General features: G+C 40.3%; 1 protein-coding gene across 3 annotated transcripts in view; it reads left to right on the forward strand.

Annotated features, from left to right (window-relative positions):
* cntn6 (contactin 6) overlaps nucleotides 1-13,486 on the forward strand; it is a 180,969-nt gene that overhangs the window by 157,070 nt on the left and 10,413 nt on the right. For 2 of the 3 annotated variants that reach the window (XM_078174543.1, XM_078174556.1), the window contains 3 exons: nucleotides 5,649-5,829; nucleotides 12,189-12,301; nucleotides 13,178-13,450. In XM_078174543.1, coding sequence (XP_078030669.1) covers nucleotides 5,649-5,829; nucleotides 12,189-12,301; nucleotides 13,178-13,450 — 567 coding nt within the window. Of the gene's footprint in view, nucleotides 1-5,648; nucleotides 5,830-12,188; nucleotides 12,302-13,177; nucleotides 13,451-13,486 lie in introns of those variants that run through there. The other variant, XM_033625516.2, reaches the window with a different exon arrangement.

A 13,486-nucleotide genomic window follows, 5' to 3' on the forward strand; every position in this document is an offset into this window, starting at 1 on the left:
ATATTTCATTGTGTGGGCGTTTTTGCCTTGTTTTCTTCTTTTAGTGGATATACCTTTCTTTTAGAACAAAAGTTTTCTGTTCCCCATGAATTAGGCTCTCACTATAAAACCTGCATGTCTTTATTAAAAAAAGATCGATAAAGGAATGAATAAAGAATCAGGTTGATAAGTAGAAACAGTGCTGCAGTCTGAACTGATAAAATCCTCTCCGCAGTCAGCTGTGGAGTAGAGAGCCTGGAGAGCTCTCGTATGCCTGTGCCTATCTGTCCCAGCAGGGTAGATCAGCCCCAAAGGGCTCTCCATGCATGATGGCCAACAAATGCCAGTTAGGCATCAGTAGCAGTGCCTTTGATTTCAGTAAAGTGTCCTCTAAAATGTCTGCTTGATGTGTTAAACAATGACAAATATACATTCATGTCAGCCCTGACTCTGCTGCTGAAGATACATACAAACAACACCAATGAGAGATGAGAAAAAAGTAACTTCAAGTAGTAAGTACTTATGAACAAACACACCTTTGCATTTGGCTGTAGATCTGAGGTGCCCTGCAGCCATGTCTTGCCTTACTGCACCACCACAACAATGATTTTCTTCTTGGAGACACCGTCTCTCCTTAGCAGCATTGTTGCGATAGGCTGCTTTGATTGGACCAGCTGTTTGAAAAGTATGAGAGATGTAATGTGACTGGCTGAGAGGATAATGACCATCACCAACCCGTCAATTCATCTCCCACTTCAACCCTTTTGGCTCATAGCACTGCTTCGCCTTTATGAACAAAAATAGCAGGAGCACTTGGATACGACTTCACTGACTGAATGCACAAGACCTAAATACAGCTTCAAGTGCTAACAGACTGAGAAGGTAAATAAAAAAACCTCAGCAAATTCAACCTAACAACACTTTGAACAACAAACTTTTGAAGCTGTCTACCTCACCATTAGAACTATATACCACTATAAAAGTCACTGACCATGGCAGGATCAACCTGTTAGAGCGCCCCAGGGCAAAAGCGTCCTGCTTTATCCAAAACTATCAGATTTAGTAGTCTACTCACTGCAGCTTCATTATTTGCCCAGACACCAACCAGCCCTAAAATGTAGGAAGATCACTGCATGGCCCTAGGTTTTCTGTGTGTCACTTTAATGTAGTAATATGAATCACAACTTTATTTTGGAGTATGCACCATGTGAACGCAATGTAAACTAAAATAATACAGCTTTAAAACTAGATTTTGACAGCCCCCCTCTGCAGGACAGGCCCACCATAGTGAGATATTATATTATAGTGTGAAAATTCTCAAACAAACTTGCACTTGCCAAAAAACTTGGTTGACAATGCCTCAGCGTTTAGGGCCCCTAGGGGTATAGGGTTCCTGGGCAGTCACCCATTTTGCCTGGATGGTAATCCAGCCTTGTCTCTGACTTGGACAGAAATGGTTTAAAGCTACAGTCGGTAACTTTGTCACATTTGCTGAAACTGTCACTATTTTCCGACAGAACTACATGGAGCAGATGGTCTGAAAAAATCTCCCTCCTCTTCTTCATTCTGCGTCTAAAAGCACTCAGTAGAATCCACTATGGCACACCAAAAACAACCAAGTACAGCTAAGGAGTCTCGTTTGCGGTTAATCATGTCAATCGCTGCTCATGAACTGGCAGTGTCAGCATATTACTTTTTATAGAACTTTCAAATTACAGCTTTAAACGTTACTGAAACATCCCTCCTCAACTTCGAGTTCACTTAGCCCTGTATCCCTCAGGTACTGTTGCTCCACTTCAAGCTTTCCATTCTACCACTGCACAGTGTGCAGTGATTACAGTGGCATGTTTACCACTAAAAATGTGTGATCATTTTTGAAACAAAAGGGTCCTTGATTTCAGTCAACAGTAGACAAAAGTAGGCTTTTGATTTTTTAGCTCGTGACTCTCTTTTTTGATGAAATTACAACTGTCCCTGGCAGATTTTACTACATTTAAATGTATTCATCTGACTCATATGAAAATGAGAAACCCTTAAAAGCTTCAAAAATAAGCATGGTCACCATGATTTATAGAAGACAGGGAAATAAAGAAGCAGCATTGTTCTTGTAGGGCACACAGGGCAGCTAGTTAGCGCAGGTATTCTACCTACTTTGTTATAGGAAAATAGAAAAATTAAAAAAAGTAACATCCATATTATTCATTTTAACAGCAACTTTTCAGAGTAAAAGCACAAAAAGTAAAGTTAGATTAGTTGCTTTATTATTTGCGTTATTAAGATGACTGATTCACTTTTACATGAGAAAAGGATTTGAGCCGAAGGACAACCTAATTAGTTTTGCAAAGTTGTTACCTTCCTCAAATCAAATATGTAAACTTACAGAGCAGGAAAGAGCTGCTCACATAAACCTGTTAGGCCACAAGATGTTGTAGTTTATTAACAAATGAGGTGCTAGCTCTGGGTGTTGGAGGTAACACCAGATTTATACCATGAATAACAGGCATGCAATGTCAATGGTTTTCATTTGAGCTGATTGAACCCCTGTTTTATCTGTTCTTTACACTTTGACTCTTGTATTTCTCAGTTTGAAAAAGGCTAGAAATAGACACAAGTTTTGAAACTCTGAGTGCAAACTATCACTTTACTGCAGCTCCATGCATACCACATCTGCATGTAGAGAAATCCAAACCCTGACAAGCCTGAGAAAGGGGTTTAGAAAATGTTCACTTTCCTTTATAACACATTTACAGTACAATACAATACTATTTACTTTTAGCCATTCACTGTGTCAGCCTCAGCATTCTCCCTGTGCAGTTTCTTAAACACAATGTTCTCTCTTTAAATCGTTCAAACCAGCCTATGGAAACTTTAAAATTGTGGTCTCCCAGGCTTGCTGCCAATTCTTCTGCCTTTAAAGGGCTCACTCAAGGGGGCACTGAGTGACCTGGCATTATCCATCCACTTGATGAGGGTAGCTTGGACCACAGGTGCTTTTCCTGTGCACATTTGTTTTCTGTCTCCATCACTAGCAGCCATGACCAGCAGTCATAAGCTTAGAGGAGACAAATGTTATGTTTTCCACTGAGAGAAAATTACTCTTCCTTTCCCTGTCAGGATTTCAATGTGCACACCGCACCAGCCCCAGGTAGCCAACTGCAAGCAGACTTGTTACTGTGAAGTAAAGAATCATGGGAGTAAAGTAGAAATTATAAATATATATATATATATATATATAAAATGTAACCAGTACTTGTATAGAAATGATTTGTCCCAAGCTTTTTGATCCATATAAGCAGATATCACCGTGATCACTATGTGGTTGCCACTGTATAAGAATCAGAAGGGGAAACAACAGAACCACTGTTTTTTTTTCTACACCAAAGAACTCCTTAAGTTATTGTGTAGGTTTTGACTTCATAAGCACTATATACTTGGTACCTTCAGCTGTCATGTGGATAATTTGGTGAACTCTGCTGACAGCAGGTTAATTGGCAGGATAATCCAGTGCAAAATTCAGACCTAATCATTTCTGTTTGTGTTTCTGTAATCTTTATTATCTCCACCAGGCGGAAACATGGAGGGAATCATGCGTTGAGTGAGTGTGTGTGTGTGTGTGTGTGTGTGTGTGTGTGTGTGTCTGTCTGCAGCTAATCTCACATACTACTGGACCCATAAGCCTAATATTTTTGTGCATATTTATGACTGCATGCTCAAGGACCTCACGTGGTTGCTGTGATATACAATCTTTAAAAAAAATCTAGTTTATTTACGGCTCTGTTTTATACCCTCATTAACTGCTGACTCCCCACTTGTCTTAACCTGCTGAAAGGGGCTGCAAGCTTGCAAAATGCAAAAATGCAAAAATTAGCTCGGCTAAGGACAACAAGCATTGCTCAGTCTTTTACAGGCCACATTTTGGCTTTCATTGTGGTTCAAAAATTGACATCTATAGAAAAGGTTGATTTTATTTTGAAATGGAACATTTGTAGATTAATTCCATAGCAGATTTGTTATTATCCGCTGAAGTTAGGTGTGATACGAGATGAATAAATCCCTCTTCTCGTATTCTTTGCCACCATCTTGACTGTAAAGGAGGCAAGTTTGTGTTTCCTAGGATAGCGAAGGCATAGCCTGCCCTACTCTGCCTTGGCTTACCCTACCATTCTTACCCTAAACCTAACCAATCCAACCAACGAAGGTATCAAGTACTACCCAAGCAGAGGGGAAGTAGGGTGCGTCGTGCCTTTGCTATCCTAGGAAACACAAATTTGCGTAAGGGAGTTGGGAGGGACATTTGAGTGAGATTCAACTCTTCTGTTTGGGAGGGGAGAGGGAGGTAAGAAGGGGTTTTATTGGACATTGTGTCCAAGGTTTGTCTTCATATAACCCGTCTACTCTGGTTAAACCTTGATGATGTAACCTGCATATTGTTTCCCCTTTATTCCACTACTATCATGCATACATGCTGGACACACAGCCTGCCATGCACTTCCTGTTCAACTGTCAAATGCCCTAAGACACACCTGGTGGAGATCTGCACTCTAATAGTGTATGTTTTTTTTGTTTCAGTTGTTTTTTAGTATGCACAGCATCAGAAAATGAAGCCCTTCACAGAAAACGTTTGATACTATAGGCTAAATCACCCATTCTCTTCTAAACTTTCATCCACCAGGCCTTAATACAAACATTGAGGCCAGCTTTGTAAAAATAATATTTCAATATCTGTATTTCTCACACACAAACATTGGTATTGTTCAAATACCGCTGCTATGATGCACTTTCCTGCCACTGTCTCAATAAGACTTTAAGATGCAGCAAGACAGCTTAAGGCTCCTTAGATCCCTCTCTTTCATCCCTCCTTGAGTGTGTGTTGAGTTTCTTAGCAGCAATGCTGTAAGAAAAAAAACTCTCAACTTCTTTCTCTCAGGTATTTTAGGTATTTTCCCAAGTGTCGGTAAAACTGCTATAATTAAAAAAAAAAAAAAAACACCCTAGATGCATCTGTTATCAGCAACTCCAGGCCCTGTTGCTAATCTGCCTTTCCCAAGCAAGATTCCTGGAAACCTGTGTGCAGCCAATTGAATAAGTATCTACTCTCAAACCATCTGTTTGACATTTTCCTGTCTGGTTTTCCTGTCTCGTATTAGGGTCATAAATGATCTCCCTATGAATACAGATTCTGACAAGCTCCTTATCCTTGTACTCCTCACTCCCAGTCCTGCTTCTGGTATTGCTGATTGTCGGATACAGGTTCACTTGGTAGTTAAAAAATATGGGTTGGACTGCCTCAGGACCTACAGTAGCTAAGCTGATAAAATGTTTTTTTTCCTTCTCGTTTTAAGTTAGGTCATAGACCCACAGTTTCAGCATATTAAAGACTTAAACCAAGACAACCCCCAGTTTCTTTAGTTTTAATAATTGACTGTTGTATAACCTTTGTGTGGACTTCTTCCTCGTCACAATCCTTAAGCCAGTTTTTGACTACCTTTATGCACTCAAGAATTGTAGTCAGCAGTACTCTCCCTCATAAGCACATGTTGACACTCTCAGCAGGAAATTGGCAGAATAAAAAAGGTTTGACTTGATTTGTAAACGGTTTAAAAATGGAAAAAGGCAAAGGTAGAAAACATAGCTGGAGGTCTGTGGTAACCCTCATATCTTTGGTCCAGGTTCTCGTTTGGGAGAAGGGATCTCTGCAGAGTGAAGCGGAGACAGTGAGGGTTATCGACACCACGGCTCTGCTCTCTGGCTTGAAGGGCAGCACAGTCTATCTGATCTCAGTCAGAGCCCAAAACAGCGCTGGACTTGGACCGTGCAGCTCTGCTTTTAACATCACCACCAAGAAACCACGTGAGTCCACACACAAGATAAAGAAAAATGTGCAGTATTTAATTTTTTGCTTAGCCTTTTTACCTAAATCCTGTTCCACAGATGGTTCAAGTCTATTTGAAGGAACAGTGTTTATGATTCAGGGGGATTTAGTGGCATCTAGCAGTGAGGGCTGCAGATTGCAGCCAGCTGAAACTTCTCCAGGTTAGATTTCCTTCAGTGTTCTTTGGTCTGGAGGTTTTATTGGGAGCCAAATTATCTGCAGAGGTCTCTTCCTCTCCAAAACAAACGATGAATGATTAAAACTGGTAAAAACACTGAATAAAGCAGTTTCATGTTACAAACCAGTGTTTCTCTGATGCTACAATCTGTTAGCCCAGCACCTACTAATGTGTGCTCACTTATTTTCCCTGATAACTTAATGTGTGCTCATTTATCCTTAATCCAGATGTTCTTTCTAGGACAACACATTCTCACTCTGACCTCATCGCATATTAGTGTGTGGTCATGGATTTTCCACATCAACATATGACATGCAATTTTCCCTGGGTGCATTGGTTGTTGATGTTCTGGGACGCCAGGGACACCATGCATATGATTTTAAAATACACTTCCGTTTTCATAAGAAACGTACAGTTTATATAAGATAAGATAAGATACACCTTTATTGATCCCATAATTGAGAAAGGTTCACGGTATATACAGTCTCTTTTAAAATAAACACACTACGTTGGTACAACACCGCTGTTTGATATTTGATTATGTTTTTTGCCCTCAACAACAAACGCACGTGGTTAGGTTTAGGCAACAAAAGAACAGGGTTTGGCTTTGTTACCATATGGAATGCAAACACCAGCCTCCTGGGTGAAAGTCTATGGTTATTGGACCCATCCACCACCCCTCCCACCCACTCTAGTCAGACTTTCGCCCCCTCAACTGATGTTGTTGTCCCACTGTGTTTTCTGAGCCTGGTCACACTCTGAAATCATCGAAATTCGGCACTTAGGCAGTGACTTGCGGCATCAGAAACCAACAAAAAAGGCATCCTTTAAAGTCGGCATGATACACGGCCAGTTGATGTTATAGTTTAACGACGCCCAGTGGCATCATGGGGAAATGCAGCAGGACAAGGACGAAAGTTAAGGCGGGGCAAGTCTGAGTGGGTTGGGTGGGAGGTGTGGTGGATGGGTCCAGCAAACACCGACTTTCACCCGAGAGAGTGGTGTTGGTGTCCCGTAAGATTCTAAAGCCAAAGATTTTGTTGCCTGAACCCAACCGTGTGTGCTTGTTGTTGAAGGAAAAAGACATCAATTAGCTGTGTTGTACTGATGTAGTGCATTTATTTTGAAAGAGACTGTATGTAAACTTAAAATTAAACGAAAGTGTATCTTAAAGAAGAGAACTTGACACGGTGTCCCAGAACATCAACAACTAACGCACTCAGGGTACCTTGCATGTCCCATGTGGACGTGGAAAGTCCATGACCAAAATGTCAACATGTGACATGGTCAGAGTGAGAATGTGTTAGTTTTCTAACACGCAGCCAGGCGCCATTACACAATAACGTATCATACCAATGTTAAAAGGATATTTTTTTGTTGGTGTCTGATGCCAGAAGTCACTGCCCAAACAACTGTATTCGATGACTTTGGAATGAGACCGAGTTGACCAGGAGCTGAATTTTCCACAGAGGTCTCTCCTTGTCCAAAACAAACAGACCTGATGATGTAACTGGTTAAAAAAAAAAACAAAAAAACAAAAACGGAATAAAGCAGTTTCGTGTTCAAGGAATCAGCATTCTACCAATGCTCCTGTTGCAGAAGGGCTACGAAATATCGTGGCTGGTGCAAAAAATGTTAATGACCCTATCTAGAGTCAGTGTTTGGGTTGTCTATTCTGAGCTACTGTAGAAACATGGTGTCACAACATGGTGATCTCCATAGACGAGGACCCGCTCCCTATGTAGATAACAATATATCCCCTTAAATCCCACACATTGGACCTTTAAATAAAATAATCACGTCATACTGAATGTGCTATATGTTGGAGGAGCCTTTAGTCACTGTTGTTATTTCTCCTGTCTATAGTGGCCATGAAGCCAGGGCTGCAGATACCATTAAGGTCATGTTGTCTGTAATATATCTTTAGGTGGTTGATGACATGAAAGGAATTTATACAGTTTATACACATATTGTGGAGGTTTTAAGGCTGATTCTAATATTGAGAGTATGCACATACATTTTTGAATAAAACTCAAACAATCTGACAGGTTTAACATTTCTTTTTAAACTGTATACATTTGAGTGGAATAAATGTTTTGTTCTCCACAAGATTTAAAGGAGCTCTATACAATTTTCAGAACATCAATATGGCAGCAAACAGCTTTTTGCTATGTAAAGATATAGTGTCCTGAACAGAGAATGAAATCACGCTCCCTCTGTGCACTCTAATCTGAGCTTCTCTGCTCTTTGTTGTTGAGAGGCCTCACATGCATGTAAGTTTCTGTGTGCGAATCTTGCTGCTTAGGTAACTGTTCTGCACTGTGCTCATACAGCAGTTAGCATCATAGTGGAAGCATAAAGCCCACCCTCCTGTAAGCTCTGTCAGCACTGTTGCCATTGTTTGAGCCGTAAGCAGCATTAGCTTGTAGCACCGTTACCTGCTAGCTGCCAGCTCAACCACCTCTACGTTGAGAACTGTGTGCGCGTCCAGACTCTGAATCATAGACATGCTCTAAATGTTGTATAGAGCTCCTTTAAATATCTGCCAGTGTAGATAAGACTTTGAAATAATGTTGGGAAGTAAAATTTACTTTAATATATTTTACATAGTTGAATTAATGATGAAGATGATTTTCTTTTTGATTCATAAGCCTAAATAATCAGAAAAATGTATGTGGTTGTTTTGTTAGCAGCAATTTAATTCATTTTCAGGTGTATGGGTTCTGCTGGAAGACTTTTAACATTGCTAACATTTCTAAAACCCTGACCTTCCCAATGTGACTCGAATGTAAAAGAGACAGGGCACATTATCCAGTCCTCCACATTCAGTGCAAAAAAGCATTCAGCACTCTGATTAAATTAAATAAAGTCTATGTCTTTCAGTGTTATGCATTTAAGTACAAAATTACCTCCTTGTTTTTCCTTGGACAGCGTTTTCTTGCTGGGCCAAGTCCTGAAAGTCGCATGTGGGTTTTTTGGCGTGACAATAAACCTACACACGACTACCAGGAAGAGGATTAGTGCATTCTCCGGGGACTTGTCTGTAGGTTGTCCCTCAAGGAAGGGATTGTTTCGCTGCCAGTATGGAGAGGAGGAATAAAGAGAGACCAGGGACTTTTCCAGTGTGCACATAACATACGAGTTATGTTTTTCCTTTGGACCCTCACAGCGGATAAGGAAAAACTCCCCCCCCCCCCAAAAAACCCTTTATACACTAATTCTTTACTTTCTAATCGACAGGTCAGATCATTTTTAAACACATATTCAGTTTCAGTTTACATTTTAACTGCTGTCACCACTTATATACCAACGCTTTAGACATTTCAGCACTTCATCCTTAACTGAAATGTCTTTAAAAAACATTATTAGGACATCTCTACTTGTATCATTTACAATTCAATGGACAGTGCAGCAACTTTATCTCCTACTAATTAGGAGCAACCCTGTCTCCTAGATATTACATTTGTATATTACTACATTGCATTCATAATAAGGTTGTGGTGACAACGAAGTCGCTGCCTGGATTATGTTCAGGGAAAACATATTCTTCCTGTACTGTAAAAATGGAGGCTTAATAAACTGAGATTAAATAGTAAAAAAAAGCAGTGCTGGTAGTTGTAGGTTTTCTACCACTGGAGAAAAGTCATTTTCATCTGTCTCTCTGGTCATGAAGCATTAATTTCCAAAGCCTTTGTATCTCTCTACTGCATAGAAAGCCCAGTTATATGAAAAGACCATCTGTCCAGCAGTGAAATACTTTTTTAAAGACAGGAAAACAATTAAGATAAATTAATTATTCATAATCATCCATTTGATCAGTCTTATGAGAAGAAAATTATTTCATTTTTAAACAGGGATTTCTGCCTTCTGCTCCAAAGAGCACACACAGACAAGTAATAAATGTAACCAGGAAATACAAAGACAGTTAAACCATTTTACACTCACAGGATGGCTTGGCTTGGTTTGGTTTGACTCGGCACATCAGCCTAGTGTGGCAGGGATTTGCGTCTCCATTACAACAGGACTACCCGCTTGAAGATGTGTCTTTAACTAATGACGGCTTGTCTTGAGAGATGACGTTTCAAGGTGACAGGCTGATCTACATTATTTTTCAATCACACAGCAAGTAAAAGAGGTTTACCTGTCGGAGGTGAGCTGTTTGCAGAGGTGCAGTAAGAGCCTTTTTGTCCGCAGCTCTTCATCAACATCTCACTGTGGCTGTTTCTGCTTTCTCTTCCTCCCTGGCTTGTTTTTATTGTAAGAAAAGCTGCTAACAAAGTTTCGCTATATTTGGTGCTAAACACATTTAATTTCCTTTACATTCTTCACAATAAAAGCCCCCCATTATTTAGTTTTGCAAAAGTTTTTATTGTGAAGCAGCAGAAGAAGGAAATGTTGAGTTTTCATCAGCAGTAGCCTAACTTAACACAATTCATACGGCTAAAAGTGAGCATGAAACAGTAAAGTAATAAAAACAGGAACCCAGAGGAGAAACTAAACTCGAGACCACAGAGATTCACTTAAAAGCTACAAAAGCACTGAGAGCTGAACACACAGACTTTTGAAAAAGCCTTTTTCTCTGGTCTCCTGCACAGATGATGTGAGCTGAGTCTCGCATCACGTTTGTTTCAGGGGGCAAAAAAGGGCTGTCTGTTGTTGTCTGGGGTTGGCAACATGTCACCGCTACCTGGTTGGAGGCGGTCAGGCAGGCTTTGGGTGCTACTCAAGAGATGGTTCATCTCTTGCGCTGCGTGCCTTAATCAGTTACGAAAAGACAAATCTGCACAGCATGGTTTGACATTTATATGACATCATGCACAATGATGTTGCAGTACAAGAACAGCAGCTGGCACAGGGAAGAAAAACACAGCCAGAGTTTTAATTTGTGACGCGTGTGTGTAGTGTGTAGTTTGAGATCTCTGCAGTTGTGCAGGGTGTGGTGCTAAATAGTGGGATGGCCGGGAACATAAAGCCAAACCCCCCCAGGAACTGCGCTGGGCTTCAAAGCCAATTTGATATAGTGGCAAAACCATATAAGTACAACTTCCAGGCTCGTCACGTGATGCCATCCGGCCAAATAAGACTTTTCCCATAGACATACATTGGGAAAAGAGACGTCTGTTAATCAGTGAAGACATCTTTCTTGAGCATCACAACCGCCAGGAGATGACTCGTTTCACTATCAGGATTTAATCCATTTGGTCCGATAGCATTTTGAATTTCTAGAAGAGCTGCGTGATTTAATAATTTCTTCTCCATTCAAGTCAGTGGAGGGCTAAATCAGAAGTTCACCACTCAACCAGCAAAAGTCTCTACAGTGCATTTGTGGCCCCCATCATGTTGAACTTTTTTGGCTTCATGCACCACTGCGCAAACTTTTATAGGAATGAGCGAGGCCCTGCTTCCAACAATATATCCAGCTTTGTTTACACATCTGTGAATAAAGCAGTGTGGAGTGCCACTGGTGTACATTAGTGGGCATGCCATATATGACTCAGAGAGGCTACTGGTGCTTTGGAATATTTGCTGTTGTCTTGTGTTCCATAACAAGAACTATGTAGTTATGAAACTTGAAATATTTCTCGTGTGTGAAACTTAGTTGCTGTCTGTATTGTTGTTTCTATACAAAGCACACACCATTTCAGTGCAGCTATCAGGTATAAATGAGCCGTTAAATTCACATTGTCTGTTTAGGTTAATTTGTTCATATAGAACCTGTTGGTAGTCTAACTGAGGTTTGAGGCAAACAGCAATTGTTTTGTTGCCTTACATCCTATTTTGAACATAAAAACTTGAATTGTTAATACTGTTCTCCGAGGAACTCAGCCAGGGAATAAAGACCCCAAAATGTATTCTGTGTCCTGTCCCATCTTTTATGATCTGGCTACATAAAAGAAAAGCCAACACAATTCTCAACCACTGCAGCTGTTCACTGAAATATGTAGTAAATATTTCTGTGCTTTTCATTTAAACATTATTAGCGCTCATATAAATGAAGCATACGCAATTTCTATTTTTTCTTTACCTCTGCTGCAGCAGCAGATGAATACTTCAAGGCTGACAGCAGACTTAGTTTAGAGAATACTATTGATGACATTGCTTTACCGTATGCATTCATCTGTGAACCTCTTCTCTGTATAATTACATGCTATCTTGCAGCTCCAAGTCAGCCTCCAGGGAATATTGAGTGGAACCTGACCAACTCGAAGATCTTTCTGAATTGGGAACATGTCAAGGCGATGGAAAATGAGTCTGAGGTGACAGGATACAAGGTGAGTTTGTCAGAGTAATAGCAGAAACTCAGGAACTGGAGAAACAAATAGAGTCTCAGCAGCTGTCATCCCAACAAATGGCTTTCTCATCGCAGTGGAAAGATAGACCTCAGCACTCCAGTGTTACTTTATGGATTGGCCCTGTCTGGCCTTTCAAAATTAAAAGATCTGTTCCAGGTGATAAAATGAAAAGCATCATGCCACAGAAAGAATTCAGCTTTTTCCAACCAGTACAACAGTGAATCACATTTTATCCACTTTGTATACTTGTGTGGAAAAAACACTGGTTTTTGATAATGCTTTTCACACACACAAAGAAAGATATTTATGCAGCCCTGGTTATTTAATGATATGTTTTTGATAAGGCTTTTGTGAAGTTCTTTGAGTGTGCAGTGCGGACAGGAATGGGTTTATAATCTTGCAGAGGCATTACTGTGAATCAAAAGTAAAAATTTCTGACATATTTTGCAGTGTTTTTAAAACTACATTCACCATTTGGCTCTCTGTGCCCGGCACTTCTTTTGAAGTATGAAATAAAACATTATGCTGAATTTTTATAAAAATTAAATTCCATGAATAAATCTATTAAAAGGATGACCGAGGTCATGTTATAAAAATATGCCCTTCCACTTTGAGTCCTTGGGTCAAACCACCACCACACAAGGCATTTTGAATTCATTACCTCCTCTAGAGAGCCACTGTGTAACTAGGATTTGGTTGAACACACTTCTACTGCTTTTGGGATTTTGATTTGTTTTTCATACACTTTAATATGTTGAATGAAGCCTTGCATCCCGTCGTTAAGAGCTCGTAAAGTTTTAATTTCTGACTGTTACGACTGAAGAATGAAATGCTCACCCCCACACTCTCCTCCAGGTTATGTATCGTCAGACCTGGCATGGTAGAACGACTATACTGGAAACCAATAAGACCAGTGTGGAGCTGCAAATCCCCTCTGGAGAGGACTACCTCATTGAGATCAAAGCTCTGACCGAAGGGGGTGATGGCACCAGCAGTGGGCCCATCCGCATACCAAAGATGTCCAGTAAGTTTCAAATACTCTGCAGCATGCAAATGATTGCAGTTGGAATTAAGCAGAGAAGCAGTGGGATGGGTGCACTCTGTGTAACTAATCCCCTGTGTGACTGATACTGTTTATCAGCTTTACTGTAGCTTGAACAAGGC

Source organism: Epinephelus lanceolatus, chromosome 1, assembly GCF_041903045.1.
Source record: "Epinephelus lanceolatus isolate andai-2023 chromosome 1, ASM4190304v1, whole genome shotgun sequence".
Classification (NCBI taxonomy): domain Eukaryota; kingdom Metazoa; phylum Chordata; class Actinopteri; order Perciformes; family Serranidae; genus Epinephelus; species Epinephelus lanceolatus.